Source organism: Fusarium redolens (assembly GCF_020744475.1).
Source record: "Fusarium redolens strain MPI-CAGE-AT-0023 chromosome Unknown BKA55scaffold_11, whole genome shotgun sequence".
In the NCBI taxonomy this organism is placed as follows: Eukaryota; Fungi; Ascomycota; class Sordariomycetes; order Hypocreales; family Nectriaceae; genus Fusarium; species Fusarium redolens.
The window spans coordinates 955397-972063 of NW_025763674.1; the positions used below are offsets into that span (position 1 = coordinate 955397).

A 16667-nucleotide genomic window follows, 5' to 3' on the forward strand; every position below is an offset into this window, starting at 1 on the left:
TCTGCATATTGTGGTCAGAGGCTGACGAGCTGTGTCTCTACGAAGATGGAATAGAGGACCACCCATAGGTCTGTGTACTCAATTGATCACATCCAAATCCTGATGAAGTCAATGAGAGTAAACAATATTGTGAAGAATCATCTTTCCATATTATAAATATATTTGCAGCATAGCAATGCCCCTAAACTCTCATGCCCAAGGTATCTTCATGTGCTCATTTTATTCTAATCATCCTAGTACTTGGTCTAGATTGTCCTTCTATTGACTTGTTTTAACTCCTGTTTTGTTCATGAGGCGTAGGCGAAATTGGAGCCTCGTGCCGACTGCCAAAAGTCTCTGACAACCTGATTTGTGGCCTTGGCTCCCCTGAGACTGTGATATGGTTAGTATTATATAAAGACATCAGATGGAATTTTGATTGTAGATATAGAGAAGATATTAAGACATAGTGAGAAGGAAGGGGAAAGGTCGGGGTGTTGTACCTAATGATCTTCTTCAAGAACATCGATTTGTCCTGAGGAGTGACTTTTGTGCTGGGAAACGTCTCATGTGTGAGGCCAGCTTCAAGCCAGCTCTTGGCCATGGGGTACCGAGACACCAGCTTCTTGAGAGGCTCACTCAATTTGTCAAGCTCACTTCTGGAAGCATTGCCCCCGAGGTTCCTAGCGAGAGTCCGCGAGAGCAAAGGTCCCAGCATTTGCATAGCTTGTTGAGCAACATCATTGAGTTCTTGAGAATCATACTTAATGCTGACAAAGGTAGCCTGTTGAATCAATGTTAGTTTAGGTGATGGAACTCAACTGCCAATGGTCGATCTTACCCAGAATTCTGCTGCACTTGCTTTCGGGAGTGGTTCCTTTCCGTCCAATACTTGGAGGGTAAAGAGAAAGAAGAATTCAGCAGCGTCGGAAGGTTGTAGACGAAGTAAAGTGATGGGGCGCTTGTTCAAAAGTCGTGTTACGAAGTCAATGCCGTTTTGTGTAAGTTCGGTGTCTGCCTCGTAGTCTATTGTAAAGTTGATGGTTAGTTGAGTACTGAATGTTATGCCAGAGAACTTACTGGGTAGTTGTTTAAGCAGTCCAATTACCCAAAGCAGTACAGAGTTTAGCATGTCTTGCTGGTTGTCAAGTCCATCATGTTCAAGTGAACTGACAAAAGAACAAGCGGTCTTAACTAGCAGGCCAACTCTGGGAGTTTGAAGATTCTGGTTCGTCAAGTACTGCGCAACACTGTGTGGTGGCAGTACAAATGGCCCAGGTTCGGATTCTGAAAACCCACTGCGCAGGACACTGCAGATAAGCTCAACAACCTCCCCGCTGGTGTTGAAAGCTTCTTGGATCTGACTAATCATCGACATGATGCTTCCTTGGAGTTGAGCAAGATGAGGGTCCACGACTCGAGTGCTGGCCCTACTACTCTCCAGATCAACTGACAGCTCGGCCGGAGCTTGGAGGCCTTTGCCAATGCTGGCCAGGCATCTTAGAGACTTCAGTGCGGTATGAAGGGCAGGGCTCTCATCAGGGGCAGCATATGAACAGGTGTAAACAGCACAGCAGGGCATAGGGCTGCCATCGTAGGATCGAAGAAGGCCCAGGGAACGTTGGACATCAGCCTGAACAAACTCGAGAAGTCGACCACACGCTGAATATTTCTGGTCTGAATCAGGCATCGCTTGAATGACTGATGCAATACCACCGACTACCTTCTCGCTAGCACCACAGTCAAGTCGTCTTCCGGATACTAGATTCTGATACTCGTTGAGAAAGCTATTGGCTTCTGTATGAAGATAGCCTCGGCAAGACCCGCATAACCTGTGAATGGACTTTGCTGCAGCATTGGCCATTGCATGTTCTCCCACAACACCAAAAATGAAGTTGAGAACGGTATGTAGCTCTGAAACGTTTCGCTCGAAGTACTCTGTATAGCGGGCGATCAGGGAGACGCACGTTTGCTGAACTTTGGGAGGGATCTCAGACTGGCCTGAACGCAAGATCGCGAACAGGGATGATTTGAAAACCACTGATAGTGCATCGTCGCCTCTGTTTGTCTCGCTGATGCAATCGGCAAGTCCACCCAGACAGAAGGCCGCTGCTTCGAGCTGAGGCCACGACGATTCAGACAAAGCTTTCAGAAGAAGGTCCGCAAATGTAGACACAAGCTGTGGTCCTACCAAGGTGAAGACAGACTGCAGAAGATCAACAACATCTTTTCTTGCGTCATGGAAACTTATCCGTTCGCTCGAGTCCCAGGAGAGGAATTCCTCAGCAGGTGGGTAGATGATCTTCTGCCATGCATTCGATACAGCTTGCAGAAGGTGGGAGCGAGCTTGGGGGACCCAGGTTCCGGTTGACTCCTCGTCTGAGTACGTTAGATCAGTCAAGGTCTCGGCATAAGTCAGCCAGAACTCAAGAGCCGGAACAAATATCCTGTCTTCCTCAACAATATATCCTCGCGCAGCAAGGAGACCGCACAGGTTTGACAACAGTTTCTGACTCCGACTATCATCGCTCTGCATGAACTTTTCGATTTTTGCCTCCCCAAAAGCCAGCAAGAGTAGGCCATATTGTAGAGTGTCAAACTCAAAGTCTCCTTGGACTAATTTCTCATAGCGACGATGGGACCAGGGGGAGTCAAAGAGCTGAGCAAGGTTGTCGAAATGGGTATCGCTCAGGAACATTAAACAGTTGGACAAGAGATCCACCATTAGTTCAACTGACACGCTGTAAAGCTCGTCAACTGTCAGAGAAGTGATGACTGCCGTGATCAAGGGTCCGATGGGTTCCGAGAGTCTTGTATCCTTGGATGAAGACTTTTGAGCGAACCAAACCCACGACTATATTTCTGATTAGGCAAATGCAGAGATGCGACAACGGGTGGCTTACCTGTAGGCATCGGATTGCATCCTCATGAGCTTCTTCCGTTGTCGTTTGGGGTGACATGCTGCGACTCATCAAAGCCACTGCATCGGAGCTGTTCTCCAAGATGGAACCATAGATACCAATACTGCCATTGGGTCAGCATGTGAACAGTCAAACATGAAGCGACGTGAATGGTACATACTTTTGCACGGAGTTCAGGTTGATCTTGGCAACCTCATCGAAAACATTAGTCAATACCCAAAGAGCAGCCTGTGCTTGTGATGGCTCCATGCGCTCTATAAGCGAAGCCGTATCGGGCCCTTCATCGAGGGCACTTGGTAGACACGACTGGCCTGAGACTAAACAGAATATGAGATGACGGACGAAACGACTCCATAGTTGGTGAAAGTTGATGAAGAAGGTCGCAAGGGCTGATGCGAGTTTACGGGCAACCAACGGTGAGCTTCGACTGCGCAGCGTATCCAGGTAATGATTTATCAATAATAGTAACAGCTCAGATGCATCTTCGGGTGAGAGGGATGAGCTACAGAGAGGATTAGTGAGAGGCCAGTAACAATAACAAAGACATGAATACCTCTCATTATTGAGTTTGATGACGATGGTGAGTGCGCCAAAGAACTTGACCTGTTGATCAGGTTTCTCCAATAAGATACGGGCAAGGCCCCAAGCTTCTGGAGTACCTTGAAGACGAGATAAGGTTGCTTGTGTCTGAGCAATCACTTCGGGAGGATTCGGTTGGTACAGTGAGAGAATGAGCTACAGAAGAGAGAAAAGTTAGTCACTACGATCGATTTGCTACGCTTCAGAGTAACACAAATAAATCCCTTATTGGTTTCTGAAAGGCGAGAAAAGAATGAAACTCGTTGCACATACTCTCTCAACTTCTGCTGGGTCTTCGGCCATGGTTGGAAGGATTGTGTAGGTCACTCACTCAAACTTGCGATTACTGGGCTTCAAAATGCATGCCCCGCCATAGAGTGAAGGCTGGTGGGGGTTGAAAAATGGCAGCCACCATGACCATGAAAGGAAAGCAAGGACATAGCTAATAATTAATCCGTAATTATTAGGCCATTATTACAACGTTCACTCTACGGATAAACGAATACATCACTCAGACAAGTATCATGATTTGACAATATTATTATTTAATTACGTTTACGACGTTGCGCTACAACGTTCTTGTAGAAAGCCTTCTTTCCGCTGGTCTTTTGCTTCTGAATACCAGCGTACTTGTCGGTGAACTTGTGACTATCAAGATCCCGTGTGACCTCCTCGAGGAGAGTATTCTTCCTCTCCTTGCGCGTGAGTCTCGCGCTGAAGAACTCGGTCGGTCCGGCGATGATCTCGCCGACCTGCGAATATTCGGGGGCGCTCGCGCGGAGGGCCTTCTTCTGGTGCTTGGGGTCCAGGATGCCTCGCATGCGGAGGACTTGCCACTCTCGCTTGAACTCGGGGGTCATGTTCGTCTTGGGAAGATCGAACCATTCAGGGCCTGCGGTAGACTATTGCGAAACTTGTTAGCCATGTTTGTTCAACAGCGCGTCTTGCGTTGATGTGCTAAAGTGTTTGCGCGAGGTAAAAGTCAGAGTAACTATGATATAAAGAGATCACGTTGTCATGGTCCTTTGATCCAAAACGGATACTGTCCCATGTCACAAATGTTTGGGATAAATTTTCTTCATGTAAATGGCAAACGGAGTCGAAGCGCGAGAGATTGGTGTTTGTCTTCTTACCTTTTCCTTGGCCTTGAGTTCCAATTGCGGTTGAGGTGGTGCTCGAACAGTCAGACCATCTTTCTTGCTGCTGCTGTCAGAAGATTTTTGCTGCTTGACATTTTTTGTTGTCGCGGCGTCGCCAGCGACTACAGCATTGGAGGTGTTGGTTGAAACGATAGCAGAAGCAGAGCCATCTTTCAGACGCTGCTCAGCCTTGTGCAGCAGCTCATCGACCTGATCATCTGAGATGTCTGTCATGGTCTGCTGTCGACCGAGAGGAAAAAGAGAAGAGAAGTGAAGGGAACGAGAGACGAGCGCGTAGAAATAGTTCAGAGATGGCAGAAAAAATGCAGTGGAGACAGATTTCGGCGGACCCACTCTGGCCGCTTTGCTGTAAAGGTTCAGGCAAAAGGTAGGGCCCTATAGGTGCTTCTATGGTTTGATGCGAACCTCGAGCAAATCAAATCGCATGCGAAGCACAAACTCTGTACAGAAACAGCAGAGGGGTATAGATTTAAATCACTAGATATTTAAGTGAAGTACATGCCCAATCTTTGCTACTGAATATTGTAATTTCCATAAAGATTGAGACCTGAGCAATCTTCGGTACGTACTTCCCTCAAGTGCTAGAGTGATTCTGTCCAATCAAAACCTAGCGCTTCTGCTAATACCCTAAGCCTAATTGGGAATACTGCTTGTCTGCTGCTCCGTCATTGCTCACCTTGCTCACCACCACCAACACTACTGTCAAGGCAAAACAACATTCACCGACGCATACACTATTCTAAACGTTTATCAGGAATATTCGAGTTGTCATTTTTTCGCGCATACTCCCGCGACATCTCGGAACCAAACATTGATTCTTAGTATCCTATCATGGAGAACAACCCCAATCAAGCAGCTCGAACGAGGCCCGTTTATGACGCCTCTCAAGGCGGTCATTATGGTGCGAATGCCCCATCCTGCCCCATCACGTTTTATGTTGACCATGAGTTCTAATTTGATCGTTCAGGTGCCAGCGCTTTGGTATGATCAATTCCACTTGTTCTTGGATATAACCTCCCATTGCCGACGCGACGCGATAGCTTCAACCTCTGTTGTAGATCTCGCGCTAATCACGCCTTTAGCTCGCGACCCAAGGTTTTGCGCCCAGTGAACTTTACACCGGTCCATGGGCAAATGTGAGTCAAAAGCTTTCTATCATGTCTTGTTACCCCATTAATGAATGCGTTAACTGATTGATACTCGTGTAGGCGCATCAAGGCCTAACAGGCCAGTATAAGGACATCTTGACTACATACTGGCAACACACCATCTCCCACCTCGAAAACGACAGCCACGACTACAAGCTCCATCAGCTACCTCTGGCGCGCATCAAGAAAGTCATGAAGGCCGATCCAGAGGTCAAGATGATATCTGCCGAGGCCCCAATCTTGTTCGCAAAGGGTTGCGACATCTTCATCACAGAGTTGACCATGAGGGCATGGATTCACGCCGAGGAGAATAAGCGCCGTACTCTGCAACGTTCAGATATCGCATCTGCCCTCGCAAAATCGGACATGTTCGACTTTCTGATTGACATTGTCCCCCGGGAAGAAGCATCCAGTCACGCCAAGCGGACGACCCAGACTGCAGCTGCTCAACCGGTACCTGCTGGTCAGGCTCCAATGCCAGGACAACACGCGATGGCTCAGGCTCCCAACCAAGGCCATCCAATGGGTGGTGATTACATGGCTGGGCATGGCCTCGCTCCCGATCAAGATTACCGCAACCAGCCCAACATGTATCCCGACCAATCAGTGCCTAACCCCCAGGCCGCCTACGGCCAGACCCAACCTCCTACCATGAATCCGTACGGTAACATGGGAGACATGTATCCCTACTCAGCCATGCCACCACAGCAACCAAACATGCCCAACGAGGAATTTGAGCAGTAGAACACTCCTCCTTCCCGGGAACAGCTCATGAGTCTGAGCAGCGGATTTAAGTACATCGCCGCGTTGATGAAAGCTAGCAGCAATGAAGAGTTGGAGTAACACCGGGGGCAGTTATGACATGGATTTAGGTATAAAAGGAATACCAAGGTTTTCATTCTTAGCAACAATTCAAGCGGGACTACGAGCCCAGGCATGATTTGATATGACATTAAATATCCTTGTCCACTTTCCCTGTGATGAAACTTTGAGGCCACCAGTGTGATCGCAAGCTCTTGGCCAGGATCCCGGAGGACACTCTTGAACAGAAAGGACGGGTCGTAGGTCGTCAGACCGTAATAGAGAAAGATTATACAATGGACAAAGTTGTCCTGACGTTGATCCGTTGCAATGCCTATGAGCCTATGCTGGTTTGATTCACGGTGATTTACGTTCTCGGCAGATTGCTTTCTTGCTTCTGGTGCCAGATACGTGCAAGTGAGACAGTAAATCACTCCATGGAGCATTTACGAAGAGAAACATTTTGAACCCAAGTTGCAGGCTTAATATGAAGCCTCTCTTTTATTCTCAGCTAATGCAAGAGTCATAGCAAATAACACCCATCATTTCTTATTGCTCTGGCTATTACCATTCCCGCTTCCTCATGCCTAAGAACTCCCAGTGGCCTCATTATCGTTGCAGTACTACATCATGTTCGGTTTATGCCAAATCGTGAGGAAAAGTTGGCCAGCGGCGCGCTTCTAACGGGGCTCGCGGTAATGGGTGTCAACCTGCAGTTCGTTAGCAACATGAAACGGTGATCACAATTTGGTTGAACGTACTTCTCCAATAACATTGGTCCATTGAGTGCATCTACACGTCCGTATTTCTTGTTACGTGTAGAAATGTCAAAGAACTCATCTTGGTTATCAGTCTGGAGGAGAGCAATGGTCTGTGCCAGCTCATCCAGATTCTCTCGAAGCATTTGGCCGTTTTCCAGACTGCTGACGAACTGTACAAGATAATCCACATCCTGGGCGAGAGCAGCCACGCCGTTGGGGTTGATGTGCTTCACATCAGGAGAAAGGGGAAGGGCCTGGAGTGGTGAGTACATAGCTACTTGCAGGAGGAGTAGTACATACCAGAATCTTTTCGGCTGTGTGGCTCAGAGCGTCAAAATAGATAAGTTCTTTGATCTCCCGAGGTAGACCAAGAAGAGTTGAGTTCATAATGTTGGACAGGTACCGCGTCAGAGTTTGCATATAGTTGCTGGGTTCCTTTTCCACTGTTGATGCGGTCCTAAAGCTAGTTAGACATGTCACAAAGGATCATGTGAAGAACGTACCATTCATATTCGGCTGTGTCAATTAGATCATCAATCTTGGAGTTGACAAGCTCGAAGATTCGCTTCTCAGCGGTTTTCTTGTTGTCACGGAACGAGTCAGTAGCTTTAAGCTTGACTGGACCGCCTGCTGATGTCGATGAGCGTGCACGAATGAGTAATTGCTCGAGCTCTTGACAGGCAATCTCAAAGTGCTCCAGATTAATGAGAATTTGGACGATCTGGCCCAGATATTGAGAGCTCAGACGCTCTACTAACGACTTGCAGACCTTTTCTGTAAGAAGTTCGTCAAGCGACTGTTGAAGATGTAAGCATTGAGCCTCAGGTGAGAAAGGGGCATTGTACCTTTTTGAGCGTCTCATCAATGACATTAGGATGTTGGAAGTGATCATCTGAAAAGAAGTAGAACTGGTTCAGGAAGTTCCGGATGTCTATACAACATAAAGGATACATTTGTGAGAATGGGAGTACGCATGGATACCTGTTCTGTTAGCTAGGCTTGGCTTCAGTCAAGAAGAGAGGAACTTACGTGAGTTGATCCGTTGGCTTCTCTTGAGTGAACCAACTGACATTGACAACCTTTTCGTACTCTTCTGGCGTATTGATGGCCATTGGCATGTAGTCATCCGTGGACACTATCTGAGAGAATGTAAGCAAATGGAAATGATACAGTCCACGGGACACTTACCTCCTGGAAGTCTACGCTGAACCGTTTCTTCAATAGCTCGGCATACTTGTCGAACAGCTTTAGAAGGAAGTTGTCCAGCATTGTTACTGTATATCCCCAGCCCTATATTCGTTAGCACGGTCGTGGCAAAATGCATTTGCCCGTCGAGCATCAAGATTGTCGTACCTCCATGGTTTGAATGAAAAGAGCAATGATGGTCTTAATCTTAATCAAGGCCTCAGCATCCTCGATATCACTTAACGCTTTTGAGGTGAGGTTTATCACAGCAGTGCACATGGATTCCCATAGCTCTTCAACCTTTCCGCCATGTTAGTACAAGCAACCACATACAAAAACTGTCAAAACTCACATCGTTCGCTGAGCGCAAATGTGGAACCCTTTGCATGGTCGCCTTTTCAATGATGGCGAATCCTGCTATTCCTTCTAGCAAACTACTCAAAGATTGCTCGTCATCCGCCAAGAGTTCAATAAATCCAGGAAGTAATAGATCCTTTTGTTGACGTCGAGTCGCACCATATTCTGATCGAAACTTCTCGAGCTGACCCAGGGCTTCATGGATGTGAAGCGCTTCAAGTAAAGGAGTGAAGTCTACTTGCAACTCCTCATTATTCAATACATCGAAGTCTTCATTTTCGTCGCTGACAAGTTCAATGGCAGAGTTCAGCTTGAAATTGGCCAAGAAGGGGTCCTCTTCTATCCTCTTCTTTTGTCGAGTCCTCCTCATTTCGGTATGGTAGAATGCGACCTCGCCCAGAAACTGAGATGTCTCTCGAATACGGAACAGCCACGTATTTAGGTCGGTCATAACAGCTTCCGAGATCGCTTTCTGGGATGCGGGTATAGATTTTTGGATGACATCGGCCAGCCGATGTTGCGTAGAATAGCGATTTTGGATGATAGGCACAAGATGTTCGTTTTGGAGATCGTCGAGGGATTTGAGAGCGGCATAGTAGCTCTTGCGACGGACAAGTTCGTGGGCATTGTTGACGGCGCGGAGGATAGTAAGGGAGTCGTTCAGGGCGCTGGTCGCATCGGCAATGTTTTGCCTAACAGCAGAAGTGTTGACCAGAGCTTCCTTCTGTGTAGCCAACTTCTTCGTGCTTTCAGCAATCGATTCGTTCAGACTCAAGATCTCTTGCGTCAAGGTCACTGTTTCCGCTCGGACGGTCTGAAGGTGATTGATGGAATCGAGGAACTCCTCGTGCCTGGTGAGGCCGATACGTTCGATTTCAGCTTCTCGTTCTTCATAGTAACGACTTAAGCATTGAGTCAAAAGAGGTGTTCTGTTCGAGTGTGTGGCATCTTTAAGGACGGGTATCAACTGATCGAGGAACTCGGTATCGGAGGATGCGAGGATGACCTGGAGAGGTGGCAGGTTAGCGCATGTTTCTGTTATAATCATAGGGAGGTGGGAGTTGTACATGCGGAACAACGGACGCATAATCGTCCACAGCAGGCGGACGTCGCGGCATGCCTATAGCCTTCGTATGGGTAACGCTATTAGCGATGAGGTTATCGTCTTAGTCGTCGCGTGTCGCAAGCTGCTCTGAAGCTCCCTCCCACTAAGACCAAGTGACGCCTAGGCTCCAGGAAAAGATAAGATAAGGAGGTCCAGAGCCACACTGTCACTGCCACAGTTCATTTGGGCGGGCTTACTTAAGCCAGCGCCCCGCTCAGAACTACATGGGATCAGGAGAGAGGATTCACATATGTAGAGGCAGATAATCCTCGAAATAATGTATCTTGTACTCGTTAGAATATTACAGGGATTTCTCTACATCTGTGAAGTCTGATAACACTAGTTAGAATCATGCATGAGACTTGTTGTAGCAAATGCCTAATCTCATTCACAAGTCTAGCAGTATTTCCATCAAGAATAGATTCAGAATCTGGCGATATACCCCCGACAACATGTCTATATTAGTTTTAAAAAGATAAAAGGAGAATAAAAACATATATCTGTGTTCTATAGCACATTGCAGAGTACTTTGGCTTTCTGAGAGAAGTGCAATCCTATGAAACAGACTCCTTCACAACAGTCTAGGGTAAGAACCATATCCTGGAGTGCAGCAAGCTCGCCTGCAATGTAAGAGACGAACTCTTCGCTCACTGTCTACAAGTTCATCGACGACGAAGTTCCTACCATTTTTTGTTAAGCAGTGTGAGTTTAACAGATTAGGAACATTGATATCCCTTCAGTAGAGCATAGACAAGCAAAGGCGCTGGGATGCAATTGCAGGTAGACAGCAACTCAGAGCGAGACATGTGTAGGGTTTTGCACCTGAAATGCACGAAAATATGGTATCTAAGTCAAACTTAAATTTCTTGATGTATCGACATGCCCTAATTGTTTTTGTTCCGGTAAGGTACATTCAAGAGTTGGCTAACCATATTCCAGCTAACACTTAAATCTCAGGTTGTAGAACTATTACTCCGCTAGCCGTTACAAATGATAAATTTATCAGTTTGCAGTGAGTTTTATTGGATACGGTAGCTTGATGTTATGCGGTTCTGGCGTTGGCCTTTCTTGAACCCCATCGCCGCTCCTGACCACCCTTCATCACTTGCATTTTGTCGATGTCGATTTCGCGCAGTATGTACCCGGAGGAATAAGCCGCTGGATACTCTAATTTCCTAGGAAGATAGCGCTTGGGACTGCCAAGGCATTTTTTAAGATGAGGGCCATGCGAACTGCAGCGAGGCCAATGCTTGTAACAGCAATGGCGAAACAAAGAGTACAAATCCTCATAATGTGCGTTGGGATAAGCCCGAGTTGAGCAGAAACAGCAACAGGGACGAGGAGTATTAGCCGTGCTATGGGATTGAAGTATTGTCGCAAGGATCGGGGAGTTACTTGATCTGCACTCGGGAAGAGACGACCGAAATGACCGAATACCATGATGCTCTCGGTGTGGGTATGGCAGGACAACTGACCTGAGGATATCAGAAATGAACTTCCAGTGTTTTGACAGGCCAAACCGGGATCTCGATGGTCCAGTATCGCAAGTTGGAAGTCAGTGTCCCCATTGCCACCGAAGGACATGATATCATACCAAGACCCTGACAGCGCAGGCGGTATTCGCGTGTATTGGCACGTTACGATGTTCTTACAGAGAAAAGTGAAGTGAAACTTGGCGGCTGGTCGTCGTCTAGATGGCCATTGTCAGCGGTCAAGTATGGTTACGGTCAGAAGATGGAGCCGGAGACTTACGGAGACTAGCTAAAAATCCCTGGAGCTATTCCATCACGCAAGTCGAAAGGTGTCTTTTCTAGAAACCGCTGTTGTGATGAAGTGAAAAACTAAATGCCTGTTTATGAGGATAAACATCGATGCTACATCTGCCTTACCCCTGTGTTCTTTCGGCTTCCATCCCATGTGACCATCCTTCGAGCCAAGCTTCTGTGACAGCACTCAGTTATCCGAGCGATACATGGTGACTGGTAGGATGGAACATGGAGAGCGGACCGACAATTTTCGACAGCAGCCTAGACCAAGACTCGTAGGTATTGACCGCTTCGACCGTTCGGGGAGAACTAGGCTGATGGAGAGTTTGCATATGAGATCGGGCCTAAAATTCTGAGAACTTATGTTAGTGACAGAAGAAGGCAAGAGATGAGGGAGGAAACGAAACAGGACAAACCCTGTTCAGCTTTGAAGACGTTCCAGCTCATCTTTATGAGACAGAATGGCTGCTGAAGAGCATTGGACCTTTAGTTGATGCAAAGGCACTCTTGGATTGAGTAAAAAAGAAGTTCGCAACGATAAGAGCTGGGGTACCAGAATCTTGCGAGCAGGATAGGCTTCCCAAGACACAGCCCCTGTCCGGCCAACACGAGGCATCTAGGCTAACCTAGAATTCAGTTAAATATTAAGCGGAACATCCATTCAGACGAGCGACCGAATGTTGAAGTGAAGATAGTGGCTGGAAGGCCAGACTTGCTTCGTGACTAACACGGTACTTCCTCCAGAGCCGAGTTGAGCACCAAGTCGTCGTTCATGCAACCGAAGGTTGAAAGGTCACATCTCGCTATTCTGGGTATCTTGAAGTATGTATTACCGTATGATAACCTGGGTTGAACCGGGGTCTGTCATGTTCAGGGTGATTAGTGACTCGCTGGTGGTCTGGCCGGGGTCGGGTAATTGGAAACACATACCATGCTCCTTGGTGATCTTGCAATTGGGCAATGGGATACGATATTCGCTACCCATCCCATGGAGATTGGAGGTGCGAGACTCGAAGTCCACGACGTCGTCGTGACCGCCACCGCCATGTCAGGAGATGGTCATGGTGCTGCGCCACTTGTAGGCCTCACGAGCAGCCATGGCATTGATCGTAGTAAAAGAGGACGATCGCTGAATTCCCTAATTTGCTTGTACCCAGGAATACATTTATGAGCATCCAAGAACTTGTTGAGAGTTGTAACCACTGAACACTGGCGAAGGGGTCATTCGAAGGGTCTCAGAACTGCCCTGAAGGGAAGTGAAGTATCGGCACCGGCTTGCGGCGCATATATCGAAGAAGCAAGGTTCGGAGATGGCAGCATTGGACCTACTACACTGGGAAGGGGCGCATAATGGTCACCTGGGCGGTACTCGTGAGGTGTCTGTAAGGCATCAGCAAGATAGGTAAGGAAGCTGCGGCCAAGTTCTTGGACATACCTTCGGACCATGCAGCAAAGTGTTCCATCTGCGAACGCTCAATGACGAAGTAACAGGCCGGTTGCAAAGGACTGCACGTAGTAGCGCCGGAGTGAAGAAGCCCGGGTTGAAAGCCATGCTATTGTTGAAAGCAGGTATCCGGAGCCAGGGGCGCTACACAGGCAACTTAATTGTGTTCAGTCCTATCAAGAGAACCAGCACGACGCCGACGTAATTCTCTTGGCTTTCTTGACTGAGAGGATACCGTAGCTGCAGTACCATGTGGTGGCTGTTGTCCAAGATCGAGCCTGGATAGCCGGTACTGTGGTGGAAGCATGCCCAACAGACTCATCACTAGATAAGTTGTTTCTAGTTGCTCTTGATGAGACATAGGTATAGCCTCGGAGAGAGCCATGGCGAGGGTTCGTGGTAGCCGGTTGCCAAGTCTCGTAATTTGCCCCTGAGGTAGCCTACGATCACTCTGAATTAGTCAGGTTTGGTACTGAGGACAAAGGAATCATAGACGGGCACTCACAATGTCAAAAGGCTGATGTATCGGATGCTTGATCAGTAACAGCGCTGGAGATGCTGTGATGGAGAGACCTGACATGACCGCAACCTCCTTCTAGGGTGGCGCGGTGCTGTCATCAAATATCATAGGCACCGAGTGAAAGACAACAGAGCAGCGAGTGTCGTTGAAAAGTGATCTTCAACCACAAGGTGGGGGACTGACTAGGTCGACAAGCCCCCGAATGCCTGCCAGCATATTGCAAGGGGTCGGCGCATGGCCACGACTGGCGCTGCCACAAGCCCCACGATAATAGACGCAATGGATAATGGCATGTAGGGCCTCAAAGATATAGCGCTATCAGAGGTAATACTCTAGTCGGAACAGAACCTCGCTTGGGAGCTTCTGAACCCAGGGGGGTTGTTGAGTCGCCTTGGAAAGATTGAACACCATTGGCCGCATCTGGTGACTTGAGTTATCAGCTACAACTGGAGGAGACGAACAGGATACGAAGAGCGGCCAACATACCTTGGGAAGCCTTGAATCGTGTCAATGAGTGCGGTTTGGCCTTGAGTGCGCAAGAGTCGGTTACACCTAAACACCTGCGGCACGCCTTGGAGTCGAAGCTGGGTCCCAAGATTGAAGGTACGGAAACTCCGCAAATGCTGTATTTCGAGGCAGGTAAAGCGCTAAGAGTCTCAAGCCTGTGTTGGATATGGTGGTCGAGTGTGTCACGCATCGAGCTCCAGGATCTGCGTGGCTAAATGTTTCTCTGGAATAAGGGTCTGCTTTGTTGCTAGGGAGCTACAAGCGACTAGAAATTGCTTTCTTCATGTACGATGACTGCAGTTGGCGTACAAATTGTGTGTTTTGCTGGAGTAGATTCGAAGCCGTCTGGCGAGGTTGGGACAATGTCGGCTAAGTCCAATCATCTAGGTATATATGAGATGCTAGAATAGGAGAAAGAGTTGGAGTTGCCTTTCCAACCGGAATGGCCTTGGATGCAGGCACTTGGACTTCAAGAGAACGTACCAGAGCTTTCAGCATATGAGGACCTTGGGGTCATTAGACAGACTTGGAGAAGAGAAGATTACCGAGAGAGTTCCAATGACTTGAAGCTATGAATGTAAAAGGAAAGAAGGTTGATAGAGTAACTAGTATGCCTGTGCTACAATGGTGATTCGAACAAAAGATGGGAGTGGCCTGGGACAAGCCAAGGGGTCGTCAAATCAACTGTGAGGATTGTCTACATCTCGTAAAGACCGACTGGCCACGGACTGCAAACCTACTAAGGTAAGATAAAAGGCTGGCAAATATGTCTGGGCCCCAGAGGGTTCGCCATTGGTAGGTGGGTAGCCCCGTGTAACAGAAACGAGTTAGGTAGCCCCGCGGGGAGGCATATCCGCTATGCAACCAGCCCTGGAGCTGTCCGCTCGGATGCCTACAGTTCCTGCTCGTCTTTGAGGCGTCCAATGTTGAACGACCCACTCGTGACTTGCCCAACACAGGGTCTTGCCCAAGAAATCGTCGAGTGTTGTAACTGCAGGGCTTGCATACTTCACCTCCCCACTTTGCCATCTTAGGGGTTCTTTTCTTTTCCCTCATCCATGCCATCAGAAACACCAGCCATGCTCCAAGAAAATATTATTCATTATTATTATGCTCAATTGTCTATTGCCTTTACTTATAACTCGTTTGATGATATCTCATCATTCTTCACATTTCGACTTCACGTCACTTTATCACTCACTCTGGAATACCCAACTTCCTGAAGTCGCTCTCATCCTCTCGAGTGAGCCTAACGCGTAATTCTTTTGAGGTGAGGCCCCAAACTGACTTCTCTTAGACTTCACTTCACTCGTTGCTGCCAAGATATCTCGGCCAGCTCTCGTCTTGTCCTGCATGCCATTGCCAGATACCACCCCTCAAAGCTAGGTAAGTTTCTGGAAGCACGAGATGAGCGCGGATGATTTGAGCTGGTCTCCTCTTCGTCTTATTTTCGTCTGAGCTGGATTGGGGGTGCTGACATTTACCGCCACAGTACTGGATCAAGCTTCTGCATTCGCCAGTAACGGATCAGCACATGGACCGACGAGTCAAGCCTCCGGATGCCCAAGGCCCAGGTGCTTGGGGTCCAAGCTCAAGCAGAAACTCATGCTGCGCAGAATAAACCGGCAACCATACACAGCCTAACCTTGAAAGGCCCCAAGTTCAACGCCCTCAGTCTCAAGTAGTCATCCACTATGGACAAAAGGGACTACCTCTTGGATCTGCAACCCGGAAAACTGCAGCTACGAAGCCCTTCGACCAGCCGTCGGGCTTGGCCAGGCCCTATTTTCAGTATGCAGAAGGCCTCCTAGTATTCACCCCTACGGTTTGCTGACACCACTTGCTTAGTAGTAGGGCCTCGTCTTTCCGCTTGAAAAAGCAAGTGTGGCGCCTTAAAGGCCAAGGAGGTCCCCATTGGCCTGTGAGCCCGGACATGTTTGAGAGCAATGACTATCTGCGCTTCGACCTTGAGCATCCTAGACAGGCAGTCTTTGTCACTACAAAGTACAACAGCTGTGAGAAGATGGAAGAGGGTGTCGACGAGGTTGCGGCCGAAATGAAAGAGACGCCGGGGTCATGGGGCCACAAAGAGTCCTTAACAATGGACATGTCAGAGCCACCATTTCAACTGCTACCGAACTCGTCGACGCCGGAGTAAGGAGAATGAGAGATCCTGAACGCTGGACATGTTTGAGACGAGTGATTATCTTCGGTTTGATCTGGAATATCCACGGCAGGCTGTCAATATCCCAACCAAGTACAACAGCCTTGAGAAGATGCAGGAAGATGTGTGCGAAATCATCTCTGGACTGTTGTACTTGGTTGAGATCATCACAGACTGTCGTGGGTGTTCAGGATCAAAGTACAACAGCCGAGAGAAGATGGAAAAAGGTGTCGAGGAGATCGTCGCAAAGATGAAAGAAAGGCGGAAGAG

The 16667-nt window shown here is 48.1% G+C and overlaps 7 protein-coding genes across 7 annotated transcripts; 2 read left to right on the forward strand and 5 right to left on the reverse strand.

The window, feature by feature from the left end:
• Positions 1-123: 123 nt before the first annotated feature.
• BKA55DRAFT_82730 (armadillo-type protein) lies at positions 124-3870 on the reverse strand. The gene is made up of 7 exons (XM_046201644.1): positions 3753-3870; positions 3061-3635; positions 2883-3003; positions 1060-2833; positions 821-1005; positions 483-763; positions 124-372 (listed from the first exon to the last, which is right to left on the reverse strand). The coding sequence occupies exons 1-7, from the start codon at positions 3780-3782 to the stop codon at positions 288-290; spliced, it is 3051 nt and encodes a 1016-aa protein (XP_046047555.1). The 5' UTR covers positions 3783-3870; the 3' UTR covers positions 124-287.
• Positions 3871-4024: 154 nt separating this feature from the next.
• Positions 4025-4852, reverse strand: BKA55DRAFT_692141 (Fcf2 pre-rRNA processing-domain-containing protein; the record flags this gene model as incomplete). The annotated part of the gene is made up of 2 exons (XM_046199738.1): positions 4025-4381; positions 4613-4852. The coding sequence occupies 2 exons, from the start codon at positions 4850-4852 to the stop codon at positions 4025-4027; spliced, it is 597 nt and encodes a 198-aa protein (XP_046047556.1).
• Positions 4853-5470: 618 nt separating this feature from the next.
• Positions 5471-6531, forward strand: BKA55DRAFT_692142 (histone-fold-containing protein; the record flags this gene model as incomplete). Its single annotated transcript, XM_046199739.1, has 4 exons — positions 5471-5540; positions 5607-5620; positions 5722-5775; positions 5848-6531. 4 exons carry the CDS (start codon positions 5471-5473, stop codon positions 6529-6531), a joined length of 822 nt encoding a protein of 273 aa, XP_046047557.1.
• Positions 6532-7053: 522 nt separating this feature from the next.
• Positions 7054-10117, reverse strand: BKA55DRAFT_573676 (exocyst complex subunit Sec15-like-domain-containing protein). Its single transcript, XM_046193228.1, has 9 exons — positions 8887-10117; positions 8703-8834; positions 8538-8639; positions 8379-8488; positions 8195-8330; positions 7853-8145; positions 7650-7806; positions 7350-7603; positions 7054-7298 (listed from the first exon to the last, which is right to left on the reverse strand). Exons 1-9 carry the CDS (start codon positions 9976-9978, stop codon positions 7217-7219), a joined length of 2358 nt encoding a protein of 785 aa, XP_046047558.1. The 5' UTR covers positions 9979-10117; the 3' UTR covers positions 7054-7216.
• Positions 10118-10968: 851 nt separating this feature from the next.
• Positions 10969-11580, reverse strand: BKA55DRAFT_704179 (uncharacterized protein; the record flags this gene model as incomplete). Its single annotated transcript, XM_046200638.1, has 1 exon — positions 10969-11580. The coding sequence occupies one exon, from the start codon at positions 11578-11580 to the stop codon at positions 11164-11166; it is 417 nt and encodes a 138-aa protein (XP_046047559.1). The 3' UTR covers positions 10969-11163.
• A 1403-nt stretch (positions 11581-12983) lies between these two features.
• On the reverse strand, positions 12984-13314 carry BKA55DRAFT_692144 (uncharacterized protein; the record flags this gene model as incomplete). The annotated part of the gene is made up of 2 exons (XM_046199740.1): positions 12984-13142; positions 13198-13314. The coding sequence occupies 2 exons, from the start codon at positions 13312-13314 to the stop codon at positions 12984-12986; spliced, it is 276 nt and encodes a 91-aa protein (XP_046047560.1).
• Positions 13315-15927: 2613 nt separating this feature from the next.
• BKA55DRAFT_692145 (uncharacterized protein) lies at positions 15928-16391 on the forward strand (the record flags this gene model as incomplete). Its single annotated transcript, XM_046199741.1, has 2 exons — positions 15928-16043; positions 16082-16391. The coding sequence occupies 2 exons, from the start codon at positions 15928-15930 to the stop codon at positions 16389-16391; spliced, it is 426 nt and encodes a 141-aa protein (XP_046047561.1).
• Positions 16392-16667: the final 276 nt, after the last annotated feature.

Coding starts and splice junctions, on each gene's coding strand:
- BKA55DRAFT_82730 (XM_046201644.1), bottom strand. CDS start 3,782: ATGGCCGAAGACCCAGCAGAAGTTGAGAGA. Junction 2,834..2,882: donor ATGCAATCCGATGCCTACAG/GTAAGCCACCCG, acceptor TCAGAAATATAG/TCGTGGGTTTGGTTCGCTCA. Junction 1,006..1,059: donor ACTGCTTAAACAACTACCCA/GTAAGTTCTCTG, acceptor ACTTTACAATAG/ACTACGAGGCAGACACCGAA.
- BKA55DRAFT_573676 (XM_046193228.1), bottom strand. CDS start 9,978: ATGCGTCCGTTGTTCCGCATGTACAACTCCCACCTCCCTATGATTATA. Junction 8,640..8,702: donor TTTTCATTCAAACCATGGAG/GTACGACAATCT, acceptor TAACGAATATAG/GGCTGGGGATATACAGTAAC. Junction 8,489..8,537: donor TCAGCGTAGACTTCCAGGAG/GTAAGTGTCCCG, acceptor ACATTCTCTCAG/ATAGTGTCCACGGATGACTA.